The sequence below is a fragment of the Anomaloglossus baeobatrachus genome, chromosome 7 (genome assembly GCF_048569485.1).
Source record: "Anomaloglossus baeobatrachus isolate aAnoBae1 chromosome 7, aAnoBae1.hap1, whole genome shotgun sequence".
NCBI classification, from domain to species: Eukaryota; Metazoa; Chordata; class Amphibia; order Anura; family Aromobatidae; genus Anomaloglossus; species Anomaloglossus baeobatrachus.
This window is the reverse complement of record NC_134359.1, coordinates 66,413,250-66,427,321: the sequence shown is the minus strand read 5'-3', so window position 1 is coordinate 66,427,321 and position 14,072 is coordinate 66,413,250. Positions and strand designations below refer to the sequence as shown.

Genomic DNA, 14,072 nt, shown 5'->3' with positions numbered 1-14,072 from the left:
AGTTTATTGGGGATTTTGGGGAGGTTTCTTTTCAATTTTTTTTTAATTATTTTTTTACATTGATGAGGAAAAGAAGGAGGATTCAAAAGGGTTTTTTTTCTTTATATTTAGAAACAATTTTTTTTATTGCATTTCACCAATTATTTAGCCTTCTAAGGGGACTTGAATGAACGCTCGCACAAAACTGTAATAAATCAATACAAGTGTTCAGTTTTAGATGTAAATAAGAATGTTTCCCTTAATTGACAGTAAGGACAGGTCTTTTAAAAAGGAAATAAAAAAAAAAAAAAACAAGTTGAAGTTTTCATTATACAATTAGCAAAAAAAAATACTAAACTAGAAAACTACTGTTGACCCATTCTAAAAATAAATAAAATGATATAAATAAAAAATAAAATAGAAATAAAATAAATTAATTAATTAAATAAATAAAAATCACTGCTTGGACAATTACTGGAGATTCTTGAACGCCAAGATTTTAGTTGAGCAGCCCAGCCAGGAGAAGGACAATAATAAAATTAGTAAGTGGGGTAGAAGTCTTAATAAAATTAATTCTGGAGTTATTTTCTTTTTGTGAAATAAAAAAAATAAAAAATAAAATAAATCAATGACTTAAGTTTAATAATAAGAGATAAAATCAGTCCTAGCCACAGTCTCTTGTTGGTACTTTCCACATAGCAGAATATTACCCAGAAAGCCCATGTCCCTGAAATTCACAGCTACCTGTTTTTCCAAATCCTGACCGGTGATGCCGGCTTCAATGTGTGCCGTCAGGTTCTTCTCATCAATCCAAAGAATCCGGCTCTAAAAATTTAATTAAAGAAGAAAAAAATAACTAATAATAATAATAATTAAAAAAAAAAAAGTATCTGACAATAAAGGGATTACATATACACTTGGCTTAAAAATAAAGAACGAGCAAAAGAATAAAAATCACTAACATCTCCCAAAACGGCGCATTTCCAGTGATGTCTTTTGTGCGTGATATGGTTAGGTGCAGTGACCGCTGCAGCCAATCCAGGTATGCAGATTAGCTGCAGCCTTCACAATTCAATCAGTTCTGTATGGCACAACTGTGACGGCTGCAGCTGTTCAGCGCCCACTGATTGACTGCAGCTGACATGTGACGTCCTCTGTCGGATGGGGATGTCAGCAGTGCAGTAAGGGACATAGCTGCAAAAATTTAGGAGCAGCGCCCCCCACCCCCCCCCCCCCCCCCCTCTTGGACAAAACAAGCTATAATTAAAATTCAGTGGAAAACCAATTTAATATATGGAAACAATGGTAAAAATAAAGGAATGTCCTGAATATCTGTGAGAAGCTATAAATGATCACCTGGATGACTACAACTTCTAATAGCCCCCTCCTCGATGCACCTTGAGAAGTTTTGGAGTAAAGCTCCCCGGTCAGCGTCTCTCTGTTTATACTCGGAGGGGTCGTATGAAATAGATTAATCACATCTGCGGAGCCGAGAACGCCAGGGCCTTGATGTGGCAGCCAAAATACGTGAAATTACCTTTAAAAATCCTATTATATGCTGAATGATTCCTTTGTGCGGTTTTCTGCTGTTTATTGAGCTTGTTCAGGACGGTGATGTTTTCCGCATGTAGAACAGATATGAACTTACGCTGACCCGGCTTATTCCACCCGGAAAACATCACGTGACGGCAAAAACACTGCGAACGGGAGATCAAATGCTGGAAAAACATGTGTAACACTGACAGTGATAAAGTAGGTGGGATTCTCGCCAGTACCAGCACAGGACGGAGGCCCAAAATGGGAGAAGTCGCACAATACAGAACCCGCATTACTTATGTGCTGATCCAACATATAGGCTTAATCCTCTTAAAGGGAATCTGTCACCAGGTTTTTGCTCCCTCATCTGAGAGCAGCATAATGTAGAGAAAGACCCTGATTCCAGCGACGTGTCACTTACTGAGCTATTTGCTGTCATTTTCAAAATATCAATGTTTTCTCTGCTGCAGATCTATCAGTATACAGAGTTTCATGAATATGCTGGACTATCTACAGCACACCAAGTAGTCCTGTAATGATAATTACTGCTGATTAAAAAGTGATTTTATCAAAACTATACTAAGCAGCCCAGTAAGTGACATATCACTGGAATCAGGATCTTTGCCCCTATGTTATACTGCTCTCAGATTAGGTGGCAAAAAATGGGTAACAGATTCCCTTTAATACTTGAGGAATTTTTGGAGATTCAGAAGTCAAGAACACAGTGGTCCTAATGACCCCAATTGTCAGGGGGGTTATGGTAGTACCGTCCACTGCACAAAATCAGGCAAGTAAATGTAAGGGGCTGTCCCATACACAACACTCATCACACATGTTCAAAAACAAAATATGGGCTAGAGAAACAGATACATAATCTAAACATGTTAATAAGAGTATCAAAAATGTTTATTAAGACATAAAAATGATATAAGTAACAAAACTATTACATAAATTAGAGATCAAGGAGGAGTAAAAAGTAAAAAACTCCCGAGGGCGGGAGAAGGATAAAACACTAAGTAATTGTATGTAAATTACCAGCCACAAGTAAAACAATGGGCAAATAGCAATTAGCCTATCTGTATAAATAGTTTCTACCCTATCAACAACATATAGTTGTGAGAATATGATATACTATTATAGTGCCCATTCAAAACCTCAGTGTCAGAGGTTATCCCTACATCACCAGGTTAAAGTGTCCCAAACAAGTGGAGCTTACCCCTATTGGAGACCCCCGCACACAATCCGACGCATGTTTCGCTACCAGCGCTTTCTGAAGGAAGACGTATGGCAATTTGGAACCCCCGTTCACATCATCATCGAGGGTCCCAGTTTCGTACCTCCACTGATGACACATTTACCACCTATCCTGGAAACCTTATGTGTTGTTTACGAAACCACTTTTTCAACCATATCATGAAAATGAATGTGAAAAAATATTTTATTTGTTGTAGGGGGGGGGGGGTGTGATATTTAAAAAGAGCTCAGGAAACCAGCCTGCAGCAATACTTAGGTGGGTATAGGTTGAGTTGTACTTCTAAGTGGCTGAGTAGGGGATCCCTAGTGGTCTGGTGGGGGGGAATATACTTAATTTTTTTTAATCTAAGCAGTAAGTGAGAAACTTCTAAAATCCTTATTAAAAATATATGTCGGAAAACTTTCAAATGAATTATCTAGTGGATTTTCAGAGTAAGCACACCAGCCTCATCAGGTGTCTAATAATGTTGTTGTTCTAGTGTATGCAATTTATATTGTGGAATCTAGTGACAGGTCTGCCATTTTATCAAAAGGCCCCATACGCAAAAGACTAAGGTCAGTCATACGTTTGATATTGAAGGCTGACATGCTAATGTGTATGGGGGCTTCCCGAACTCATCTGGAGAGGGATGCTGTTGGGGTTTATAAGTATCTGCGGCATGTATAATTTCAGACTGCCAATCCTTCCTCTTATTCTCCAAGAGATAAGTAATCACCAGGGGGAGTCTGGTCTGGTACAGGAAGGGGGAGGGAGGGGGAGGGGGGCCATGTCATAGCAGTACACCACTTCCGGGTCGCGCATTCACTTCCTGTACTGTCCATCGCATACACACAGCTTTCCGTGTTTTCCCCGCCCACCGGCCGTCCTGGCGCCTGTGATTGGTTGCACTCAGCTGACACGCTGACACTCAGGGTGGGGAGCGCGTCTAACTGCAACCAATTACACGCGCCGGTGAGCGGGCAAAGTAGTGAATATTGAATTGTCGGCTCCGGAAGGGAAAAGCGTTTTTGGGGCGTTCAATCAGCTCTACACTTGAATAACATTCAAGTGCAGTTTATTTTCACAGACTGACAGAATGAAGAATAGAGATTTTTTTATTATTATTATTATTTTTGTTTTTAAATCTTTTCCACCTCCGAGAAAAACGGATCCCACTCTGCTCAAATGTATACATAAGGAACTTACATCATGGAATTGGGTCAGAGGTCATGACATTCCATTTATGTATTTTATCAAATGATGCATTAAATGTATAAATCAGTCTTAGTGGCAAAAGGGGTAGCATTACTATCTCGTTATAGAGATTGCCCAGGTTTGGTATGAAACCTCTAGTCACACAGCAGATTTCAGAGTCATCGCAGTGCATACATCGCATGAGGTCATGATTTGTCGGTGACCACAAGACTGGGTTGGTCATGTGACTGCAAAATACGACACTTGCAAATTTCTGGCCACATTCCGACTAGACATACACGTCTAGTCGGCATGTGTCTGCATGTATGCAAATCGCATACATGTGGTCATGTGACTGCCCACAACGGAGGATCCTGCCAGTGTGTGATGCACGTGCTGTGAGCATTGAGAAGTCACAGTCAGAATGACCAAAGGTTTCAGTCCAAACCTTTGCAACCCCTTTAAGATAAGATCCTGCGTTTTAATACAGTGGAACCTTGCTTAACGAGAACAATCCGTTCTGGGACTGTGCTTGTTAACCAAGTTACTCGTTCAGTAAAGCAAGATTTCCCATAGGAAATCAATGCAATGCAGACAATTCGTTCCACAACTAGTTAAATGTCCCATCCTGGTCACCTATTCTGTCATTCCACACATGCACAAACGCACACAAAACACACAAACACGCACGCACACGCACATATTATGCTCACCTTACCTTCCGTTCTATCGCCGGTCTCCTGGGACTTGCTGTTCTCCGGTGCGGGCCGTGTATCTGGTTACCATAACGACGAGGGAAGAACTTCCTGCCAGAGCACTGACGTCAAAGGCAGAGCCGCTTGCCTCTGATTGGCCAGCGCACTGCCTTTGAGTAGCGGTGACACGAACCAGGAAGTTCCTGCTTCATCGCTATGGATGCCGATGCACAGCCTGGAGTGCAGCGGAGCGGTGAACTACAGGACCCAGGAGGCCGGCGATGAAACGGAAGGTACACATATTATATGCTCACCTTACCTTCCGTTCCACCGCCGGCCTCATGGTACTTGTAGTTCGCCGCGAGCACGTCGTGATGTACCCGGGAACTACAAGAACCATGAGACCGGCGGTGGAACGGAAGGTAAGGTGAGCATAATACTTTATGTGTGTGCATGCGTGTGTGTTTGTGTGTGTTTGTGTGGACTGCAAGAGCGGGTAAGAGCGCGGTGGATGTACGGAACTGGAAGTGTCTGAGGTGAGGATTTTGCTCGCACAGCAAAGCTTTCTCGTAAACAGAGTTACAAATTTACAGAAAGCTTTGCTTGTTAAGTAAAATTCTCGTTAAGTGGGTTACTCGTTAAGCGAGGTTACACTGTACAACTGTGGCGCCCTGGACAAGCCAGGACGTCACAGGTACTGCAACAACACACCCCACACCCCGGTTAGGCACATCAGTCACACACACAAATCCTTGTTGCCTCCCTCCAGGGGCTGATGTCCACACCAGGTGGGGTGGGGCCAGGTGGTTGGCCCCACCCACTGAGGAGTTCACAGTCCTGGAGGCGGGAAAGGAAGTCCGTTAGAGTGCAGTTAGGGAGAGGGAATTAGTGAAGTGGTAAAGGAGCAGTCTGACCGTGTCCGGGTACGTGGCCCGGGCACCCACAGCAAGGTTGGCAGACTGTGGTGACCGTCTGCAGGCGAGGCCGATTGACGCACAACCGTAAGGACCGGGGTAGGGCGGTGGCCCGCCGGTACCGGACCGGGGAGCGAAGAGAAGCCAGCACCATTCGGCAGGACCTACGGACCCCGACCAGGTTTGGAGTCGCCGTTAAACCGGTCAAATCCGTCAGCAACGGGGACCTCCGGGGTTTCCCAGCAGCAAAGACCTGACTGAAGGCAACCGCTCAACCATGAAGGGAAATACAGCTACCGCCACAGCTAGAGTTCCCAGGGCCAGCGCTTGCGGGCAAAAGGGGCTCCTCTGGCAAATACACCGCTGGGGAGCGGGTCACCGGTGGGAAGCCATCGGGGACGAAAACACATCAAAGGTGCAGGGAGAGACAGTCACCGCCAACCTACCGGGAGTGACAACCGCAGCCGTCTGTGGGACCCGTCCATCCAGCCGTTTGTTTTACCAGAGACTCCGTGTACATTACTGACTGAGTGAGTACCACCGTGCCGTCTGGCACTGTGCTGCCCCCGCGACCCTGCACCTCCCAAACTCCTGTCATCCACCTCCCAGTCACCATCACCGGGCCCCAGGACCACCAAATCCCCCTACCCACGGAGGGGAGAGAAACATCTCGGCTGCTCCCTGTCATCGCTCCCGGGATCCCCGTCTAGAGCAGCGGTGGTGTCCCAACCTCACCACAACCGTGGGTGGCGTCACGAACCGACTCCCCAAATCCCAAAAACTATTCCCCTTTCACTCACAGGCGAGGAGCGCCGCTCGAGTCCCCGGATCCGGCCCACCGCAGGTTTTTTTTTTTCGATTTATTTTTCTGTGAGGTTATGTCCTAACTCCAACTAATAAATGCGTACAAACTCCAGGTTCAAAAGGTAAACTATATAACTTTTTACATATGTATAAAGTTAAAGGAGGGGGATAACACAATCCAAAGGTTTTTGCTCATTTGTCACCTTACTATACATTTCATCTTGGTCCACTTACCATCTGTGACGTGTCCAATGACACAATGGCTCTCTTCTCTTCTTCAGGACACTCCAATGCACTGGAGACACTTGTTCCCCCTGCAATATGTATCACACAGTTTACTTATCGGCACTCAATATTTTAAGGTTATTGACAAAAAGTCTTGGGTGGTTTGGATAATAAAGCGATGAATAAATGTATTGTGGTACGTTCACACAGGGTGGTTTTGCACATTTTTATTTTTAACTGCATGAAAGACTTATGATCCATGTGTTTTTGTTCTTTATACATTTTTACTTGTGTTTTCACTGGATTTCTAGGTTTTTTCATGCATTCTTTTGAAGGGGTATAAAATGCTGCAAAAATTAACATGATTTGTAAAACGTATTGATGGTTTAAAAATAAAAAAAAAGGAAAACGCAACATGTGAATGACATTTGGGAAACTCTACTCATTATGCTGTGTTTTTTTGAGCATAAATAAACATGGAAAAGAAGGGAATTTTGTTTACTTACCGTAAATTCCTTTTCTTCTAGCTCCTATTGGGAGACCCAGACAATTGGGGTGTATAGCTTCTGCCTCCGGAGGCCACACAAAGTATTACACTTTAAAAAGTGTAACCCCTCCCCTCTGCCTATACACCCTCCCGTGCATCACGGGCTCCTCAGTTTTGGTGCAAAAGCAGGAAGGAGGAAACTTATAAATTGGTCTAAGGTAAATTCAATCCGAAGGATGTTCGGAGAACTGAAAACCATGAACCAAAAGAACAATTCAACATGTAACAACATGTGTACACAAAAGAACAACCAGCCCGAAGGGAACAGGGGCGGGTGCTGGGTCTCCCAATAGGAGCTAGAAGAAAAGGAATTTACGGTAAGTAAACAAAATTCCCTTCTTCTTTGTCGCTCCATTGGGAGACCCAGACAATTGGGACATCCAAAAGCAGTCCCTGGGTGGGAAAAGAATACCTCGATAAAAAGAGCCGAAAACGACCCCCTCTTACAGGTGGGCAACCGCCGCCTGAAGGACTCGCCTACCTAGACTGGCGTCTGCCGAAGCATAGGTATGCACCTGATAGTGTTTCGTGAAAGTGTGCAGACTAGACCAGGTAGCTGCCTGACACACCTGCTGAGCCGTAGCCCGGTGCCGCAGTGCCCAGGACGCACCCACGGCTCTGGTAGAATGGGCTTTCAACCCTGAAGGAAGTGGAAGCCCAGAAGAACGGTAGGATTCAAGAATTGGTTCCTTGATCCATCGAGCCAAGGTTGACTTGGAAGCCTGCGAACCCTTACGCTGGCCAGCAACAAGGACAAAGAGGGCATCTGAACGGCGCAGGGGCGCCGTGCGAGACACGTAGAGTCGGAGTGCTCTCACTAAATCTAATGAGTGCAAATCCTTTTCACATTGGTGAACTGGATGAGGGTAAAATGAAGGTAAGGAGATATCCTGATTGAGATGAAAAGGGGATACCACTTTAGGCAGAAATTCCGGGACCGGACGTAGAACCACCTTATCCTGGTGAAAAACCAGGAAGGGGGCTTTGCATGACAGCGCTGCCAGTTCCGACACTCTACGGAGCGACGTAACTGCCACTAGAAATGCCACCTTTTGCGAAAGACGTGATAAAGAGACCTCCCGCAGCGGCTCGAAAGGTGGTTTCTGAAGAGCCGTTAGCACCCTATTGAGGTCCCAGGGTTCCAGCGGACGCTTGTAAGGTGGGACTATGTGGCAAACTCCCTGCAGGAACGTGCGGACCTGCGGAAGCCTGGCTAGACGCTTTTGAAAAAATACGGAAAGCGCAGATACTTGTCCCTTGAGAGAGCCGAGAGACAGACCCTTGTCCATTCCGGATTGAAGGAATGAAAGAAAAGTGGGTAAGGTAAAGGGCCAGGGAGTAAAACCCTTATCAGAGCACCAGGATAAGAAGATCCTCCAAGACCTGTGATAGATCTTGGCGGACGTTGGTTTCCTGGCCTGTCTCATAGTGGCAATGACATCTTGAGATAACCCTGAGGAGGCTAGGAGCCAGGACTCAATGGCCACACAGTCAGGTTGAGGGCCGCAGAATTCAGATGGAAAAACGGCCCTTGAGATAGCAAGTCTGGGCGGTCTGGGAGCGCCCACGGTTGACCCACCGTGAGATGCCACAGATCCGGGTACCACGACCGCCTCGGCCAATCTGGAGCGACGAGAATGGCGCGACGACAGTCGGACCTGATTTTGCGCAGCACTCTGGGCAGCATCGCCAGAGGAGGAAATACATAGGGCAGTCGAAACTGCGACCAATCCTGAACTAATGCGTCCGCCGCCAGAGCTCTGTGATCTTGAGACCGGGCCATGAATGCCGGGACTTTGTTGTTGTGCCGTGACGCCATGAGATCGACGTCCGGCGTTCCCCAGCGGCGACAGATCTCTCGAAACACGTCTGGGTGAAGAGACCATTCCCCCGCGTCCATGCCCTGTCGGCTGAGAAAATCTGCTTCCCAGTTTTCTACGCCCGGGATGTGAACTGCGGAGATGGTGGAGGCTGTGGCTTCCACCCACTGCAGAATTCGCCGGACTTCCTGGAGGGCTTGACGACTGCGAGTGCCGCCTTGGTGGTTGATGTAAGCGACGGCCGTGGCGTTGTCCGACTGGATTCGGATCTGCCAGCCCTCCAGCCACCGATGAAAGGCCAATAGGGCTAGATACACTGCCCTTATCTCCAGAATATTGATCTGAAGGGATGACTATCGGAGTCCAGGTTCCCTGAGCCCTGTGGTGGAGAAAAACCACCCCCCACCCTGACAGGCTCGCGTCCGTCGTGACCACAGCCCAGGTGGGGGGTAGGAAGGATTTCCCCTGCGACAGAGAGTTGGGAAGGAGCCACCACTGAAGTGACGTCTTGGTTGCAAGGGACAGAGAGACGTTCCTGTCGAGTGAAGTCGACCTCCTGTCCCATTTTCGGAGAATGTCCCACTGGAGTGGCCGCAGATGGAATTGCGTGAAGGGCACTGCCTCCATCGCTGCCACCATCTTCCACAGGAAGTGCATGAGGCGCCTCAAGGGGTGTGACTGACCCCGAAGAAGAGATTGCACCTGAAGAAACGAGTCGGAGGACGAGAGCTGAACTCTATCCTGTAACCGTGAGACAGAATGTCTCTCACCCATCGGTCTTGAACATGTGGCCCCCAGGCGTCGCAAAAGCGGGAGAGCCTGCCACCGACCGAGGATGCGGTTCGGGGATGCCGAGAGTCATGAGGAGGCCGCCTTGGTAGCAGTGCCTCCTGCGGCCTTTTGGGGGCGTGACTTAGCCCGCCACGCATAGGAGTTCCTCTGGCCTTTCTCCGGCCTGCTGGACGAAGAGGATTGGGGCTTGGCGGAGGGACGAAAGGACCGAAACCTCGAATGTATCTGTCGTTGCTGAGGTCTCTTTGGCTTGGACTGGGGCAAGGAGGAGTCCTTTCCCTTAGATTCCTTAATAATCTCATCCAATCGTTCGCCAAACAATCGGTCGCCGGCAAACCGGTTAAGAACCTCTTGGAAGCAGAGTCTGCCTTCCATTCGCGCAGCCACATGGCCCTGCGGACTGCCACAGAGTTAGCGGATGCCACCGCTGTACGGCTAGCAGAGTCTAAAACTGTGTTCATGGCGTAGGAAGAAAAAACTGACGCCTGGGAAGTCAAAAGACGTAACCTGCGGAGCAGAATTACGTGTAACGGCATTAATCTCAGCCAGACAAGCTGAGATAGCTTGTAGTGCCCACACGGCTGCAAAGGCCGGGGCAAAAGACGCGCCCGTGGCTTCATAGATGGATTTCATCAGGAGCTCTATCTGCCTGTCAGTGGCATCCTTTAGCGATGATCCATCTGCAACCGATACTACAGATCTAGCCGCCAATCTAGAGACTGGGGGATCCACCTTGGGACATTGAGCCCAACCCTTGACAACGTCAGAAGGGAAGGGGTAACGTGTGTCAGTAAGGCGCTTAGTAAAGCGCTTGTCCGGAACCGCTCTGGGCTTCTGGACAGCATCTCTGAAGTTAGAGTGATCGAAAAACGCACTCCGTGTACGTTTAGGGAACCGAAACTGGTGTTTCTCCTGCTGAGAAGTCGACTCCTCTACAGGTGGCGGTGGAGGAGAGATATCTAACACCTGGTTGATGGACGAGATAAGATCATTTACTATGGCGTCCCCGTCAGGTGTATCAAGATTGAGGGCAACGTCAGTGTCAGAGCCCTGAGCTGCGACGTCCGCCTCGTCCTCCAGAGAGTCCTCCCGCTGGGAACCCGAGCAGCGTGAAGAAGTCGGGGAAGATTCCCAGCGTGCCCGCTTAGCCGGTCTGGGACTGTGGTCCGGGCCGGAGTCCTCCCCATGAGACCTAGGGCCCTGGGGGTGAAGATCCGACAGGGCCCGGGGCCTGTGTAGGGAACGGTCTGGACTGCAAAGCTTCCAGCAGCTTGGCAGACCATTTGTCCATGGACTGAGCCATGGATTGTGAGAGTGACTCAGAGAGTTTTTCAGCAAAGACTGCAAACTCTGTCCCTGCCGCCTGGACAGGTGGAGCAACGGATTCTACCTGAGCCGAGGGGCCCACTAGTGACCGAGGCTCCGGTTGTGGAAGTAAAACAGGGGTTGAGCATTGCTCACAGTGAGGGTAGGTGGAACCCGCAGGTAACTTAGCCGCACAAGAGGTACAGGTCGCAAAATAACCCTGTGTCTTGGCCCCCTTGCTCCTTGTGGACGACATGCTGTTGTCTCCTAGGAGAGTGATCACTGAGGGTATATGGGAAGGGTATGCAGCCCGACCGAACAGAAATATATAAATATATATATAGTATCTATTCCGGCACCCTAAGGGGACCAGCACCGGGTGACCGGTGTGGCTTACCGACCGCTAAAAAGCGGAGTGTGTGTTCTCCAGATTCCCTGCCTTAGGTCTCCCAGCGTTGCAGAGCTCTTTCCAGGAAATCTTCCACAGGCAGAGTGCCAAAGAAATGGCTGCAGGAGCTCTCAGGGGAGGAGAGAAGCCGTGGGCGGCGTTAGAAAAGTGCGGGAATCTGGAGTCCCCACAGTGATCAGTGAGGGGGGGGAGGAACATACAGGATGCCCTGGCCCTCACAGCCGACGTCAGGTCGGCAGTCCCGCCCTTACCCCTGACAGACAGGCCCGGGGGCGGGAGTTTTGCTACTAGGCCGCAATTGAAGCCGGGGACTAAATTTAACACCACGGCCGACAAACAGGCGCGGTCGGCGCGGAAGTCCGCCGGCCGTCACAAATAAGCAGCTGCTGCAGCGTCCGGGATGTAGGCGCTCCATGCACATCCCCCATGGGGGTACAGAGTACCTTAGTGATGCAGGGCCCGGTCCCTGAGGATTAACAAACTCCTGTCCGACAGATTTCCCCAGGGGCTGCGGAGGGAGCACGGTCCCAGTGACTGGATGACCGCTCAGGATCCCACTTCTCCCAGAGCCGCTAAGGGATGGTGAAGGAGACGGCATGAGGCTCCTGCCTTTGTACCCGCAATGGGTACCTCAACCTTAACAGCACCGCCGACTTAGTGGGGTGAGAAGGGAACATGCCGGGGGCCCCGTGGGAGCCCACTTTTCTTCCAACCGATATAACTAAAATGAGAAGCTGAGTGGATGTGTGCCTCCTTCCACACAAAGCATAAAACTGAGGAGCCCGTGATGCACGGGAGGGTGTATAGGCAGAGGGGAGGGGTTACACTTTTTAAAGTGTAATACTTTGTGTGGCCTCCGGAGGCAGAAGCTATACACCCAATTGTCTGGGTCTCCCAATGGAGCGACAAAGAAAAACCACTCCATAAACAGTGTGTGTGAACAAGCCCTTAAGAGTCCATTCTGAGTTTAACGTAAATAATACTGGCAGATCAATCTTAAAAAAGACAGACTTATACAGGACAAGGGAAGGTGTAGTCCAAAAAAAAATTTCAATAACAGAAAAAATGTAAAGAAAAAAAAAAAAAATGCACGGTTTCGCTGCGCTGCTCAGAAAGGTAGTGATAAGGTTATTTGGGATGTAGATTTATTAATTATTTACATGCCACTACGCGTTTCGGGGGTACAACCTCCCCCTTCCTCAGGTAGCCCTGGCTACCTGAGGAAGGGGGAGGTTGTACCCCCGAAACGCGTAGTGGCATGTAAATAATTAATAAATCTACATCCCAAATAACCTTATCACTACCTTTCTGAGCAGCGCAGCGAAACCGTGCATTTTTTTTTTTTTCCTTGCATCTTTATCTCCCTATGGGAGCTCACGGGGCTGCTGCAGCCAGAACTAGGATCGTACTATCCGTTTGAATCTAACACCAGGGGCTGGGGAATCACCGCATCTGTGATCACGGGACCATCCGATCCGGAGGAGGAGCTGCTATCAGACGCCGGTCCGGCGGCTGCACACTGCACGTGGAAACCCCGATCGTGTGAGCAGAGTCCTGCGGAGTCAGGAGGACTGGATCCCTGCTGACAAGGAGCGGTGAACTTGCGAACCCCCTTCAATACCACTATCAGTGTTGTACCTGACGTACAACACTATCAGGTGAGTGTGCACCTCACATTGTACATACCTCGGTACATTAAGATCCCACACAGGAGCGCCCTCTCTCTCTTTTTTCATTTCAGAAAAAATGTAAAGTATTAATGTTTTAATGTTTTGTTTAACTATTATTGTTTTTAATTGAGCAAAATATAAAAAAAAATTAAAAAAGTTTGATATTTTCCACTGTTAAACACTAGGAGGAGCAGCTGCTGAACTCCTACAGAAATCCTACTGTAGAAAACGCTCAGATTACAGCTGCAGTAAAGTGGGCAGAATCTGCTCTCCTGTGTGTGATGTCACCTCCCCCTCCCAATCTGGGTGTTTCCAACAGATGAGAGAATGAAGTGTAGGGACACAGTGCGTAGCCATTTTGCTGGTGACCAGAAAAGTCTAAAGTGTCACCAAGTCCTTGGTTACCCCTCTCCACCCACAGCAGTTTTTAATTGCAATGAGATGACACACAGTTAGGGTCACAGAGCTAGGGACCCCAATATAGAGATATACCTTGACGAGGTTTTGGGGCTCAGTTACATTGATCAATGCGATTGCTAAATATCTCCTTTTTCCTCATATTCATGGCAGGTATGCAATTCATTATTCACATGTTCAAGTTAGCAAGTAGCATTTTTCATTGTATTTTCCAATATTTTTCCATATGCTTGAGGCATTATACCATTATCTAAGTTTGATGTGTAGCCTTATCCTTATGAAGTGTCACCAAGGACAGCTGGAGCATCACACAGGACAGGATTAGATACACGGCTCTGCAGACAGTATCACACAGGATAGGATTAGATACACAGCTCAATAGACAGTATCAGAGGTACACAGACAGGCCAACAGGTGGCAGGCAGAAGGGGGTGGATTGGGGGGGTGTTTTTGGAGACTGTAGCAGCGGCGGTGGTGGGGGGAGGGGCGCCGGTACTCACATGCAGAGACACACAAACACACACACACACA

General features: G+C 48.2%; 1 protein-coding gene across 1 annotated transcript in view; it reads right to left on the bottom strand.

Annotated features, from left to right (window-relative positions):
• AGPS (alkylglycerone phosphate synthase) overlaps positions 1-14,072 on the bottom strand; it is a 289,261-nt gene that overhangs the window by 181,778 nt on the left and 93,411 nt on the right. Inside the window, exons 7-8 of the mRNA XM_075317376.1 lie at positions 6,591-6,670; positions 724-804 (exon numbers count right to left, since the gene is read on the bottom strand). Of these exons, the coding sequence (XP_075173491.1) occupies positions 724-804; positions 6,591-6,670 (161 nt within the window). The remainder of the gene's footprint in view (positions 1-723; positions 805-6,590; positions 6,671-14,072) is intronic.